Source organism: Dipodomys spectabilis, unplaced genomic scaffold (genome assembly GCF_019054845.1).
Source record: "Dipodomys spectabilis isolate Male_0828 unplaced genomic scaffold, ASM1905484v1 ptg000299l, whole genome shotgun sequence".
Lineage (NCBI taxonomy): Eukaryota > Metazoa > Chordata > Mammalia > Rodentia > Heteromyidae > Dipodomys > Dipodomys spectabilis.
The window spans coordinates 1,725,216-1,739,930 of record NW_024870976.1 but is presented as its reverse complement, the minus strand read 5'-3'; the positions used below and the strand labels follow the sequence as shown (position 1 = coordinate 1,739,930).

At 61.0% G+C, this 14,715-nt stretch overlaps 1 protein-coding gene across 1 annotated transcript in view; it reads left to right on the top strand.

The window, feature by feature from the left end:
- The first annotated feature begins 1,070 nt into the window (after nt 1-1,070).
- Nucleotides 1,071-14,715, top strand: part of Prdm16 (PR/SET domain 16) — a 302,219-nt gene continuing 288,574 nt past the window's right edge. The window contains exon 1 of the mRNA XM_042701904.1: nt 1,071-1,431. Coding sequence (XP_042557838.1) covers nt 1,395-1,431 — 37 coding nt within the window. The 5' untranslated portion in view covers nt 1,071-1,394. The remainder of the gene's footprint in view (nt 1,432-14,715) is intronic.

Genomic DNA, 14,715 nt, shown 5'->3' with positions numbered 1-14,715 from the left:
GAGGGGGTGGCCGTGGCCCGAGGCCCTATCGGGGGTGGCGGAGAGACCCAGACTCTCCGGCCACCCCAGCCTCGGGGCCTGGTGACGCCGTGGCCGCTCCCGGCCCGGCGGGGCCCCGGCGTCCGCACGGCGCGGGGACGGCGACCCGGCCGGGGCTCCATCTCCGTGGGCCTCCGATTCGTTCTCGGATCCCAGCGGCTCCGGAGCGGGGCCTCAGCCTCGCCCCGCCCGCACCCAGCCCCAGCGCGGCCGGCCCCTCCGCCGCCGGCCTCGGAGTCGGGGGGCTGCGGGGTGCAGAGCCGCCGCGGGCCGGCCCCCATCCGCCCTCGTCCACCTGCGCCGCCCGCCGTCCGGGTCGCGCGCGCCCGCGCCCCGCGCGGGGAGGGTCCGGAGCGCCCGGAGCCCCGCGCGGAGCCCGGCCGGACGCCCGCGCGCCGGGTACTCACCTGGCGCCGTGGCGGTGGCCGAGCCGGGCTCGGAGGCCGGGGGCGCACGGGCCCGCCCCGGGGCGGGGGAGTGCGGGGCGCCCCGGGGTGCGAGCCCCCCGCCGTCGGGACGGCCGCCCCCCCCGCCCCCTCCCGCCGCGGGGCGCGCCGCCCTCCGCCGCTCCGGGCATCCGGGCTCGGCCGGGGACGGCGGGTCCGGGCGCAGCCCCCCGGGGGGCCGCCGCGGGGCGGGACGGCGGGGAGGGGGCGGCGGGCGGCGGCCCCCGGGGCGGGCGGCGCGGCGGCGGGGGCTTCGGAGGAGCCGGGATCTGGCGCGCGGGCCCCGGCACGCGCTTCGCGGCCCCGGGGCGGGGCGTGGGCCGAGGGCAGAGTTGGGGAGAGGAGCGGGCCGGGGGGACCGGGAACGAAAGCGTTTTAATCAGGACTACACGCGACCCAGCGCCGCCCGGCCCGCGCGGACCCGCGTCCGAGCTCGGCGCGCTGGGCTGGCGGGGACCCGGCGGGCCGGGGCGGGGGCCGCGGCGCGGCGCGGGGGCAGGGCGGGGGCACGGCCACCTCGCCGCCGGGGCCACCTGGGTCCTTTTAAAGTGTCCGGGGTGCGGGCCCCGGGCGGGAGCGGCGGGCGCAGAGTGTGTTCTTAAAGGGCCAGCTCCCGTTCCGCGCCGCGCCGGCGGGGGGGGGGGGGTGCGGGGGGAGCGGGGAGGCGAAGGCCGGGAAGGCCGCGGAGAGCCCCCCAATCCCGCGCCGAGGCGGCGGCGGCGGCGGCGGCGCGACGATGAGGATGATGAATACATGGCAAAGTTTTTTTGGCCCCGGCGAGGGGTGTCAGATTGAGTGCTCTGTGCGCATGTGCGAAGGTGTCCAAACTGACAATGCTGGGGAGATGAAGATAGTGTGTAGCTGCTTCTGGGCTCGAGGAGGAGGAGAGAGATTCCGCGAGCCGACACCATGCGATCCAAGGCGAGGGCGAGGAAGCTAGCCAAAAGTAAGTCTCCCGCGCTCGGCCGTGCCGCGCCGCCGGGCCCGGGCCGCCGGGGCCCGGGGTACCCGGGCCAGGGGTGCGCGTCGGGGCGCGGTCGTCGCGCCTGCCGCCTGACCGCCCCCACCCCACTCGCCCGGACTCGGCCGCGGGGCCCCGGGGGGCTGCTCCGCCTCCCGCGCTCCGGGGCGCCCGGGCCCGGCGCGGAGGCTCGGGGCGCCCGGGCCGCGCGCGCCGCTCCCCGAGGGCGCCGGCCCCCTCCCCGCCGAGCCCCCTCCCCCCCCCACCGTGGCAGGCGCCCGGGCCCGGGAACCCGAGGCGCGCGGTGGGGGCCGGGAGGGGGGCGGGGGGCGGGCTGGGGGTGGAGGGGGCGAAAAGCGAAAGTTAGCGAAAAGTTGAGAGGAAGAGAACTTTTCCTCCCGCTCGCGCTCCCGCGCTCCCTCGCTCCCTCTCCCCGAGTGGCTCTCAGTCCTGGTCAAATCATATTCCGGGCTTTTGAAATAGTGGGCGCTAGAGCACCGCCTTTGGCGTCCGCCAGCCGGGCGCAGAGGAGGGAGACCCCGAGCCGGGGAGGGGGCGGAGGAGGGGCGCGGGCCGGCGCCCACCCGGCTCCCTGGGAGCCGGGGCCGGGGCGGCGCGGGCGCGGCGGCCGCAGCCTCTTGGGGAGCAAAATGGAGACTTTCCCAGCGCGTGGACCCGCGGCGGCGAAGTTTATTCCCCAGCGGTGCCCGGCGCGGCGGCGGGCGCTGCTCCGCGACTCTGGCGGCTCGCGCCGGCCGCCCCGGCGCCGCGGCCCCCGGCATGCCGGTCCCGCCGCTCGCGCTCCGACCCGCCGCCGCCGCCGCGGGCCCCGCTCGGAGCGCAGCGCACACGCCCGCCGGGCCCCGGGGACCCGCACTGCCCCGCCGGGACGGCCTGGGGCCCGGGTCTTACTTTCTCTTTCGCTCCGCCTCGGGCGGAGCCCCGGGCTCCGCGCGCAGCCCGCGGCCGACCGGTCCTCACTGCGGGCTCCGCGCCCCGGACGCCGCTGCCGCCCTGCCTCCGAGCCGCTCCCGCGGCCCCCGCGCCCGGGCGCCGGCGCCATCCGCTCCGGGGACGGCGGGCTGGGGGCTTCGGCCCTGGCGGCCGTCGCGGCGGGCAGGTGGGGCCGGGCGGCGCCGCGGCCCGGCGAGCGCGGCTCCTGCAGCCCAGCCGCGGTCCGGCTCCAGCGAAGCGGCGGGAGCCGCGCGGAGCGGAGCGGGTGTTGCCCGCCGCCCCGGCCGGCCCCGGCCGCCCCCTCCCTTTCGCTCGCCCGCTCGCCCGCGGAAGGGGCGTCCGGGCCCACTCGGCCCCGGCTCCCCACTAGGCCTCCGGGCCATTCGGTCCGCGAGCCTGGGCCCGGTTCTGCCCGGCCGGGAGCCGAGCCCTTGAGCGTGAACCCCGCGGGCCTGGTCCCCGCGGCTTTCCAGGGAAGCTTCTCCTTCGTCTCGGACCCGCCGGCCCCGTCCCCGCGCCCCCCGCCCCGGAGGCTGCGCGCCCGGCCTGCAGGGAAAAGCAGCCCCCGCCTCCCGCAGACCCCCCGGCCTCCTCCCGCCGTCGGCCCTAGGCGGGGTGCCCGGTCCCGCGGGGCTCCGGGCCTCCCCGGCCTCCCGCGACCCCGGGCCCCCTTGGTACGAATGGGGGCTAGACGGTTCGCGGCGGGGGCCAGGGCGCCGTGTGCGCCCCGCGAGTCTCTCCGCGGCGCGTGGAACTTGCGTTGCGCGCGGCGCGGAGCGCGTGCGGCCGCCAGCCTGCTTGGGGCGTCGATCTCCTGGTCAGGGTCTCCGGGTGCGAGGGCCCAAGGCCGGGGCGGGACGGCAGCCACTCGGCTGCGCTCCTCCGGCCTTCGCTGTAAGCGAGAGGCCGGCTCCGCGCTCCCCGAGCGGGGCGAGCAGCCGGGCCTTCGGAGGCCCACCCTGGGCGGGACGCCGCCCTCGCCCAGCCAGCCAAGCGCCCCACCTGCGCCCAGGTCTGCCGTGCCGGAGCCCGGTGTCCGCCAGCTGTGGATCTGCGGCCTGGCCTGGAGGCCTGAGGACCGACGGTCCCGACGGCTGCGCGCTGGAGCTCTGAGGGCACGGACGCTCCTCGTCCCCAGTTCCCTTAGCCAGGATCTGCCTACGGAAGCTTGGCCCAAGGGCCTAGAACTCTCCCTTGGGTACGCTCTGGGACCCAGCCCCAAGCTCCATCCACAGCTGAGACCACTGCCCGGGGTGGCCAAGGAAGGTGCTGCCAGCTGTCAGCAGCCAGGGGTCCGCAGAGGAATTTAATTTCACTGGACACTATTTTAAGCAGACGTGAACATCCCTGGGAACCTGACGCCATTACCTGGAGAGCTCGGCGGCCAAAACAACAGACCCTGCCGTGCCCAGACCAGGGTGGACGGCGAGGGAGGGAGCAAGGCCATGGCTCTTCATGGCAGGGCAGTGCACTTGTACTCAGGCCCTGGGTTGTGTCTCCATCTGTGTACTGAGGACAGAAAGGCTACCAAGCCAGTGGATATGATCTCATGACCCAGAGCTGGGGGGGCCCGCCCTTCAGGGTGCATCTGGGGCTGTAATTTCGTTTGTATTTCTCCATGACTCTAAATCCATGACCCAATCTGGGTGGCCTGCTATGTGGTAGCATTTGGGGGGCCGTGATGGGGCAAGAGGTTAAGGGGCTTCTAGGCTAGGGCTGTGCTCTGCTGGGGGGAAATCTGAGCCCAGGGCCAGGGTTTCCTCCTTAGGCTCTGCCTCGGCTGGCCAGTAGGGACCTGGGGCCGAGCTGGCCCTACATTTGAAAACGAAATTCCTAACAATAGTTTGTTGTTTCTGTCACTGCTGTGAGACAGGTGGGCAGTGGGGGGGCTTAGCGCAACACCCTGCTTACAACACAGCCAGGGGGCCTCTGTGGAGGTGTGTGCCCCAGAGACTCCACTGTCAGGGCCCTCACCATAGCTGTCCTCTGAGGCCGCTTCACACCTGATGGGCCGGGACACCACAGGCTGGGCCCGTGACCTCTCCACAACCACTGCCTTACTAGGCGTGGGTCTTTGTGTGTGAGTGTGTTGCACATGCTTGTGGTGATGTGTGCAAAGCAGGTGGGGTGAGTCCGCTGGAGGCCCAGCTTGTAGCCTTCTTCTTGCCGATGAGATAGGCCCGGCTCTTGCTGCCAGGTCACTCCCCGGCCACCTTCCCTGCAGGCTGCCCCCAGTCAGCGCTTCCCTCAGGTCCTTCTGACAGCCTGTCCTCCTTTTCCCTGGATACTAGCTAGGGCAGCGGTAGGTACAGGGAGCTGGTTGTTGAGTTGTTAAGGAATGATTGTCTTGCCCGCTTTGGGCGAAATAGAGAGGGGCGGGTGCGGGGCTGGCTGCCAGTGCCCTGTGGCGTTGTGCTGTGTGCCAGTGGTCCTGTCTCTGCTGTGTGCTGGGGGGGGGGGCTTGCCAAGACAAGTCTGTGGGTGAGGGGCTGTAGATAAGCTCTTGGCCAGCATGAGCAGTGCCCTGGGGTCTCCCACCACCTCCTGGCCTGCGCCGGCCTGCCTCTCTGGTCAGGTAGTCCTTGAGGAGCAGGTGCCCCTTGTTGCCACCCTGCATAGTCCTTCTAGGCAGTGATGGGGGGGGGTAAGGGATTACGATGTCCCTGAATTTTTGTCCAGAACGGAGTGGGGGGTGTGAAGGCAGCTAGAGCTCCTTCTGGGGCCCCTGGGTTAGGCATATCCAGCAAGTGCTACGCCTGCTTCCGTGGGTGCGATTACCTCCCGCTTTATTCAATTAGGAGGCAATTAGGAGTCCTTTGGGGCTGGGGCTGGTAATTAAAGTGATATATAATTAGAGTTTTAAGAAAAATTATTTAGGATTAAAAATCTTTCGAATAATTTCGTTTAAAAATTGGAAGTGTTAAATAAATGTATTAGGTTTTGAATCAAACCCGAGTCTTGGAAGTTGTAGTTCAAGGAGTGGCCTCTGTGCCTTCTCCGGAGCCGAAAGAAACTTCCAGAGGTGGAGGGAGGCTGCCGGAGCCTGGCTGAAGTGCAGCAGACCCGGAGGCTGGATGGGGGGGTGCTGCTGAGCACTCAGGGCCCGGGAACTCCGGGCTGTGCTGGTGGCAGTGGTGGTGGCGGCGGCAGTCGCCTGCAGCACCCAGTCACAGCCAGCCACCACGTGCTCTGCTGTGGTGCCGGCTGCATCTCTACCTTGCAGCTGGAGCGGTGGGCACGCTGCGGGCCCCGCGTCCAGCAGTGCCTTTCTCTTTGTGGCTGGGTCAGGCCCAAGGGTCCTTGCTTCTGGGGCTGAACTTCTAAACCCTCAACCCCACCCCACACACCTTGGGCTCCAGCCCCTCTCCTGAGCTCCCTCCACTGTCCTTGGCTGCTCAGTGCCTGGAGTTCCCAGGAGCGCACCCAGCATGGGGTCTGAGTCTGCAGTGGGGGTTGGGGAGAGCGTTGTGTGTGGGGATGGGGGCAGAGAATAGTCTAGGTTCCATCTCCTCTTTCTTGGACACCAACCTGGCAGGCAGTGGACAGACCCTTGTATGTGGGCTGCCCCTGTGCAGGACAGCCTGTGGGCAGCCAGTCTGGGTTCCCAGAGAGAGTGGCCGGTCCCCCCTATAGACTTGATAGCTTTGCCCCTCCTGGGAGGGTGGTGAGGCATGGAGTAGGGCTGCTTTCCTAAGGGGAACAAACTCCTGGCACGGAGAAAGTGCCTCCCTAGGTTTACGGGGTAGGGGTGGGGGTGGGGTTCGGGGTTTGAGGGAATGTGGTGAGTCTGATAAAGACCTTGAGGTTCCCCCTCCCCCCACCGAGCTGCCCTCCCTGCCGGGTGCATCACACTCAGTTCTTTTTTATTTTTGAATGTGTCCAAGCTAAAGTCGTTTTCACAAGGCCAATGCTGAACTTTTTGGATCAGGTTTGTCCTTAAAAGACAAGCAGACATCCATGTGCTTAGCGCCGGTGAATGCAGCCCCGAATGGGTGCCTGGGTCACATGCACAATGCATTCCTCATCTGCTCAGGGCTGGTCTCTGGGCCGCAAGGAAGAGTGGCCAGGGCTGTGGGTGTCCTCTCTAAGGGTGGGTGCACAGATGCCAGGGTGCAGGTCAGGGATGGTTTTTGTTTGCCCACTCCCAACACTGCATTTGGCCAAGAGCAAGTGCAGCAGGCTCTGACCTGAGGTGTGTGGAACCTGCCTGCTCCAACGCCTGCCCAACCCCCCATCAGTCGGCTGTGCGTCAGGGGGCTGCATGAGGTTGCTGATCTATCCTGGAATCGGCCATTGTTCCTCGAGACTGGGCCAGGTCCACAGTGGCCATCCTTCTAAGGCCTGGAGTGACCCCAGCTCTAGCGGATTCCGGAGCCAAGCTTTCTGCTCTGATCACTTTCTAATCTGAGGGTTTCACCCTGAGATCCTCACTGGGTGGAGGTCCCCAGGCTGGTCCTTGCCACCGGCAGCCTCTCCGGAGACTCAGGAACAATATGGAACGGGAAGATGGCAGTACCGCCCTGGAGATACATATTTGTTTAATACTTCACATTTTGTGCAAAAAAGGGGAGAAGTTGGATTCTGGTGAGGGCTTTGCTTATTTTATATCCACTATAACCATTTCTGTCCATGAAAATTGGCTTAATTATATCAATGGAATGTTTCTTTTTCAATTCTGTATGCAATTAGTCCATCTTGCCGGCTGCAATTTATTTTAATAAAAAAATAAACCAGTGGTGTGTTCAGTTCCTCGTCCCCTGGGGACAAATGCGATTGGTGTGTTTAATTTCATTAACTACAATGCGGCCTACTGGAAAAATGTATAAAATCAGCTTTATACAGCTTAAACACTGGCATTTGAAACAAATCATTATTGCATTAGCTGTCACACTGGTAATTCTAGAATCTAAGGAAAAAAATATATTATGGCTGTTTTTATAACCCTTTGCAAATGCACTGTTAAAATAATTTATAATCATTTTAAAACATGGCTCAGTCCTGGTGAATATTTCATCTCCTCTAAATACGGACCTGCATTATCCCAAACACATTTCACACACCCGGCCTTGTGCGGATTCTAACCCGCCACGCTCAGCCCTCAAGACCAAAGCAGCAGAGACTATGTTTGAATGAACCTGAGGAGGATGGAGGTCTCGTTTTCAATCAGCCTGGGCCCCATACTTAAGACTGTGGGGGAACAGCCAGGGAGTTACCTGAAACCTACTGAGGGCCGGAGGTGACCAGCCCGAGGCCAGCTCCCCAGCTCAGGTGGGAGGGGGATGATACACATCAGCATGGCTTCACGGCAGGGAAGCAAAACCTCCCCTTTCCCCCCATCTCCTTGCTCAAACTTGGGTGGCTAGCCAGCCGCTTTAGCTCAGCTCCACAGAAGCCTGGCTTGGGGAAGTGAGCTTTCTGGAGCGCATCAGTTTTCTGAATGCACTGGGTTAGGAGGGTCACCAGACTCATGCTCACTGTTCACAGTGGGCATTGTGTGTGCAAGAACCATGTTCACCTCCCGTCTGTGCTCCCTGAGCACAGGCGTGTGTGTGTGTGTGTGTGTGTGTGTGTGTGTGTGTGTGTGTGTGTGCGCGCACGCACACGCGTGCGCGCTCATGCACGCGTGTAGAGTGGGGGGGGGTTGCTAATGGAAGTCCTGGCTGAGTCTGAGCTGCCTTTGCAGTGGCTGAGGGATGGAGCATACTGGCCTCTGGCTATCACAGATGTGTGTGAACCGCCATCAGACAGCCCTGTGGGAGCAGGTGCTAGGCAAGTCAGGGATCTTTGGATTTTTCCTTCTTATCTCTACAGCAGTGTGCTCTAAGGAGATCTGAGTTGGGCTTGGGGGCGCCCTGTTGAGTGGCTGCCGGCTCTTCCCAGCGTGGTTGTGGTTCAGGAAGTACACCTCTGTATGGAAAGTGAACTGCTTCTCCATACCCCTGGGCAGAAGTGGGGGGAGCCTTGGCTTCCCCACACCATGAAGGACCCAGGGCCTCCAAGAAGCAGGGCTGCTGGCTGTGGGATGTGAGGGCTTCGTAGGCCTTACCAGGGGTTCTTGAATAATTCCCAGAAAGCCGTGCAGGCTTTTCCTGGCCCTATTAAGGACAGTTTTGATTCCCTTCTTTTGGCCTCTTGACTTACCTGCATGGATTTAAGCAGATTTGTTTTTCTCCTTTCGACACAGAATTTATATGCTGCATGAATTTCAACCCTGGGTGATAATGGGGTGTTTTAGAGGCAATCCAGATATGCCCAGATGTCTTTGGGTCCGTTGGCCCCGTGTGCAGGCCTGGGCTTTGTCTGGCCCGGGTCTCTCCAGAGCTGACTTGTGGCAGACCCCACCAAAGTGACCGCCGTGTGCCTGCAGTTTAGTTTCTATTTGGAACACTGTCGAGTTGAGAAATAAGTGGCTTTGTCTACTTTCCTACTTTAGAAAGAATAACAAAGCCAAATGCCTAGTGCACATTTCAAGTCCTGGCCTGCAGAAGTCCCTGGAGGGTGCCCTCAAGGGCTCCTGAGGACCCTGCTTTCCCCCTCTTCCCTCCCCCGTCCTGCTCCATCATGGCTCAGGCTCCGGGACCATGGTGTGTGTGTGTGTGTGTGTGTGTGTGTGTGTGTGTCCCTGTGTCCCTGTGTTCCGTCCTTCTCTTCCTGCCCCCTCAGCTCCAACTTGGCTTGGCTTTGTCAGCAGGCCAGCACTTACCTTGTGCCTTGTAAGGGTGAGGATGTTTTAGAGAATAAAAGTGGGTATTAACTTGGTCAAAATATTGAGTATGTGTCTAGGTGTGAATCTGTGCACGTGTGTCCCCACCCCCCTCCCCACGCCTGGAGCAGGAAGGACTGCACCAGGTCGCGGGGAAGTGCAGCAGGTCATCATGGGGTGCTGCTGTGTGGAAGATGGCCGTCCTGGAGACAGGTTTGGGTGTGCTAGAATCTCACTCAGATCAGACTGGAAATCAGATCGAGTTTTCTTTTTATCTCCTTGGCCTGTTTAGAAAATGGCTTTGTGAGTCTCCTGCCTCCCAACCCTTCGTAGGGGTCATGGGGGAGGACTTTGAAGTTGGGCGGGGTGCATGGACCCTAGCAACGCAGTGCAGATTTAGATGAGATCCAAACCATACCCTAAAACTATACCTCTGGGGGCTCCTTCTGCTCTGGCAATGGACTGATTTTGATTCCCGCTATCCAACTCTGTCCCGAAATGAAGCACGCCCACAGCCCCTAGCTGATTCTTTATTTTTATAATTGGAGGTACAGGTGCCGGGACCTCTGTGGCCCTGTGTGTGCAACAGGGGCTCACTGTGATCAAAGGCAGCCACACCCCTGCAGCCCCTGGGTGTACTTCAGCCTTACACTGGTCTCCGGGGCCAAAACAGCTGTTGACATCTGCCAGCTCTCTTCTTGCCCGAGGCCTCCCACCCCTGCAGGGGCTGAGCTCTCCGGCTGGTTTGGGTAGCTCCATTCCCATGCCTCTGCTCCTCTTCCCAGGCGCTCAGAATGTTCTCCGTTCTCTGTGGGTCTGCTGGGTGCTGGGCTCTCAGCTGTGCTCATCTAGGGGCAGAGGCCTCCACCCCACCACTACAGGATGCCTCTGGGGCCCACCCAGAGCAAAGCATGGTCCCTGAGCTCTGGGGGAGCCTGGCTGTTCCCAGCCATGCCATGTGCTGTGTGCTGCTTACTGCTGAGTAGTGAGTCAGGGCTTAGCGGATACCTACCGGATTCTGCATCCCTGCTGTGGGCCCCGGGCCTCTGTGTCCAGTCTGCTCAGAGGCGGAGGAAGCCAGAGTCAGACTAACACCCTACCTGACATCCCTTGCTTGCCATCGCCTGGCCACGGCTGGTGGAGGGGGTGGGAGACCCGGGCCGAGTTCCGTATGGAGAAGGCCAAGGCCAAGAGGAGAATGGCTGGCTGGAGCACTCCCGAGAGTCCCTCTTGACTTCACATGGAATCGGTTTCCCCAGCTGCCTGTGGCAGGCGGGGCCCCCTGGCATTTGGGCAGAGGGATAAAACGATGGGGTTGGCACATGAGAAACATGACTGAGCTCTTTCCTGGGCTGCAGTTTAACTACATTCAGAAGCCGGCAGCCAATATTACACCAAGATATGGATTTACATAATAGATTCCGATTGAGAGTCTCTGAGGAGAGGGGCCATGTGTTTGAAAACCATCAGACGTTTGTATCTGCCCAGTGGGCTGGAACAGCTTCCTCAGAGGGGCCCGGCCACACCAGTCCATAAAACATTTAAACAAATACTGAAATTTATGCTCACCGGTGACCACAGGAAGGCCTCCGCAGTCCCTGGGCAGAGAGGAAGACCTGACTCAGGAAGCGCTGTGCATTAACCCTCATCCCCTACCACGCCGCCTTCTCCCTCTCTCTCTGGAGAAGTTCCATCTGGAGTCTCCATTGAAGCCCTGAGAGAAAAGAAGGAGGAGGAAGAGGAGGAAGAGGAGGAGAAGGAGGAGGAGGAGGAGGAGGAGGAGGAGGAGGAGGAGGAGGAGGAGGAAGAGGAGGAGGAGGAGGAGGAGGAGGAGAAAAGCTCACTGTGTGTTGTGCTGAAGATGGATATCTTTGGCTTGTGCGGGCCTGAGAAGGCTCCAGACAGCCTTCAGAGGGGACTTCCTTGATCAATATGTACTCTTGTACCGATCCAGCTCCAAGGCAAGCACACTGGGTTGGATCACAGGAACAAGGTCTCCAGAGTGTCGGTGTACCCCGAGATCGCGGGGTCCCATCTGGAGGGAAGTCCCATTCCAGAGGCTATCTAGGGACTCAGTAGAATATTGAAGCTTCAGGCAGCAGCCAGGCTTGGGGGCTGGCTCAGGGGCTCTGCCACCTTCCCCTCTGCCACCTGCTCATAGGAGAGGATGGCTTCCTGGGAAATTTCTGGCCTTCCTTGTAAATCACTCATAGGCCCTTATCCCTGGAAGAGCCCACACATTCCTGAACTACTTGAAAACCAGAGGGTACTTTGTTGGCTCTAGCTGACCCTGCTGGAGAGAGAAACAGCCCCTCCTGTGGACCCTTCATCTTGCTGACACAGCGAAACCATCTCCCTGAGCATGCAGATATGTCCACCTGTGCACACGTGAGCCGCATGCCTGCACACGTATGTGCGTGCACCTGTGTGAGAAGATGGAACTGGCATTCACCGTCCCTCTGGGACATTCTCTTTTTCATTTATCAGCGACATCACACACTGCCCTGCCTGCTTGTGCTTTTGAAAGTGCCACTGAGTCCCATGGGACCCTGTGCCCTTAGCCCTGCTTGGTGCTGGAGAGAGCTGCCCTCACTGGCCTGTGCCAGGCACAGCCCTCAAGCGGTTTTGCAGCTGGAGGTGGTGGGAAAAGAGGCCAGAGAAGTTCTGAGGTGGAGAGGCCACAGCCATCGGTGAGCACTTTTCTGCAGCCTGTCACCCCAAGAAGAAACAAAGAGGAGACAGGCTGTTTAGACAATCCTGGGCCCTGGGGTTCATGTTGAGAAAAATTAGGCCTCTTGAAAAATTACAGAATTATGCTGCCAGTGTCGAGTTGCGAGATAATGATGTGTCTGTGTGTGAAAATATTAAATTTCAATAACACGCCGTGCGAGCACCTCTCTGAATAGGGTATTCAGTTCCCAGCTCGGCCGAACATAAGCTAGTGACTGACAGAATACAAATGGTGCCATGAGGCACAGGGGGGGTGGGGGGTACAACCGGCCCAGTGCTTCTTGGTCAGTCTATCTCAGTCTACCTAGCCATCCTTTTATTTAATGAAACAGCCTGACGATGCAGCTAATTATTTATTTATCACATTAGCCGGAAGAAAAGCTATCAAAGACAGATCGATTTTTTTTTTCCCCTGGAAGTGATTTGACATGACTTTAAAAAATAAGACCTTCTTGGCTATGCCGGACGTTGTCCTAAAATTCTTAAAGTTCATCTCATCAGTGCTGCTGCCAATCCATTTTTTAAAAAACAAAAACCCCAAACAAACAAACAAACAAAAAACCCCAGGGCCCCACTCCCACACCTGCGGCCTGTGGGCACACGAACTTTCGAGGCCATCCTGCTTGCTGACCGGTGGTGGACTTAGCCGAGATTGGGTGCAGATGAGCCTGCTGGACGGCTTCTTCCAGGCAAGTGAAATCTGAGCAGGGACCAGTAAGTCTGGATGATGGAGATTTTTTAATATCCCTTCAGAACCTTGACGTCTCCGACCACAAGCCTGTGTGAGACCAGGAGTCCCTGTCCCTAACTCCAGGGCCCCATCGGGGCTCACGTGTGCACAAGTGTGCAGCCTTGGGGGCAGCTGAACGTTTTGTTGAATTGTTAAAAAGAAAAAGCCCAAACAAATCTTCATCAACGAAAAGCCTAGAAAGTAAGAGAGCAAGAGAGCGGGGTGTGGGGGGGGCCTGGGGGTAGATGGCGCGCCCCAGGGGGCACTCTCTGGTTTCCTGGCTGGGAATCAGAATTGCAAAGCAGAGGGCCCCAAGTTTTAACTTTCTCTCCATCGAAGGTGTTAATCTTACCCTCTAAAGGTTAGATAAAGCCACTGAAAGCTGCTCCTGTTATTGAATCTCATCTGCTAATTGCCGGGCAGGGTTCTAGGGCCTTCTCCTGCACCTGGGTTCCTGGGACTGGCAGGCTCCATAAGAAATCCTTCTTTGCTCCTGCCCAAGTTCTCCCTTTGCCTGGGGTGTTAGGTTGCTCGGATCCTGACAAAGAGGAGCAGGGGTAGGGGGAGTGGGGAGGGAGTCTGTGAGAGGCCATGCCTGACTCAGCCCAGCCCCCAGGCCCTGGAGCCCTCCTCCCTGGGCCACCAGAGTTAGCACAGCAGTGTCAGGAAGAGGATGAGGTGGGTGGAATGCAGCTCCAGCTCTGTCTTCACCAAGCCCTGGATGATGATGTATGCAGGGCTGCATCACCGTGCAGGGCATGGAGGGGAAGCAGGGTTCTCCATGGAGGCCCTGTGGCTGGGGACAATCCCAGCAGGCCTGCCTGCTGGATTGGCAGCCAGCTGGGCCTCCAGCACCCTGATTCTGCAGCTGGTTCCCATCCCTGGGAATGGGTAGAGCCTGGCCTGGACTCAGGGAAAGGGTACCTTGTGGCCCAGAGCCAGGTCTGCGCCAGCTTCCCATCTGAACGCTAGGCACCCTCTCCAGTGCTGCTGGGCCAGGCCGCGAGGGCCAGCAGACAGGACTAGGGAGTGTAGCCAAGCCTCGGCACCTGCTGGTGGTGGTGGCAAAGACCCCTGTGAGTGTCACTCCCAGTGTGGGCAGCCACCTTCAATGCCATGACAACTCCATGTGGAACCTGCCAGCCTCTAGCTCACAGGCGGACCCTGGCTTTCACGTCCACGCTCCAAATGGGGCTCCAGCACCTTGGTGGGACCAAAACACAGGAACTAGATGAGCAGAAGTCTGGCCTCTGGGTCCCCGTGTGGCTGGCAGGCCCGAGGCCCCACGGGCCTAGTTCCCGTGTGGTCAGGGTGGTCCTAGGGGAGATGTTCTGTTTCTTGTGACATTCAAGACTTGACAGGTGCTCTCGGAGCTCTGGCAAGAGCGTCCAGGCCAGCTTGACCAGTGACACAGGGTCGTGGCCCACCCTTGATGGTTGTAGACTCTGGGCAGGAATGCCATCATCCTGCTGGGAACCGGGTACAACTGGCTGCCGTCTTCCATTTCTAAGGAGGCCCTGGGGAGACTGGGCTCATATTGAGAGATGGGGGGCCCTCCAGGAAGCACCCTCCAACCCCGGAGCTGAGCTGGGGGAAGTGCTGGCTGTGGTTGTGGGATCCTCAGCCTTCCGGGTTGGGTTGTGCCCTCTCTGCCTCTGCTGGTCAGGACAGAGAGGCCCGCGGCCAGTGCCAAATGCCTCTTTCCTACCTGAGAAAGCCTGTGTCTCTGCTGTTATCAATGGGGTCACGCACATGGGCTTGCATATATGTTTGTGTACTTGTGCCTGTGTGTGTGTGTGTGTGTGAGTGTGTGTATGCAAAGAAGTCCATTTGCACAGACATGATGGCCAGAATCAGACTCTAACTTGGTCTGGGCTGTTGCGGAGACTTGCGCGTGGATTTCAGAGAGGGGACCATTTAGCCAGGTGAACAGGATGGGCATTCAGGAAGCCTCGGCCCCTGGAGCTCTGCAGTCCCTTGGCTTGTGGAGAAAATGAGAGGAGAGGGTGGCTGGGCACAGCCAAATGCAGACGCTGTTGGGGAGAGAGAAGGCCTTGTCGTCTGTTGGGGCTTAATCTGAGCCTTTCCCTTCTCTCCTCATCAGACTACAGCCCTAGGGGCCCTGTTCTGTTAGGGTAGAGCAGGATGGAGC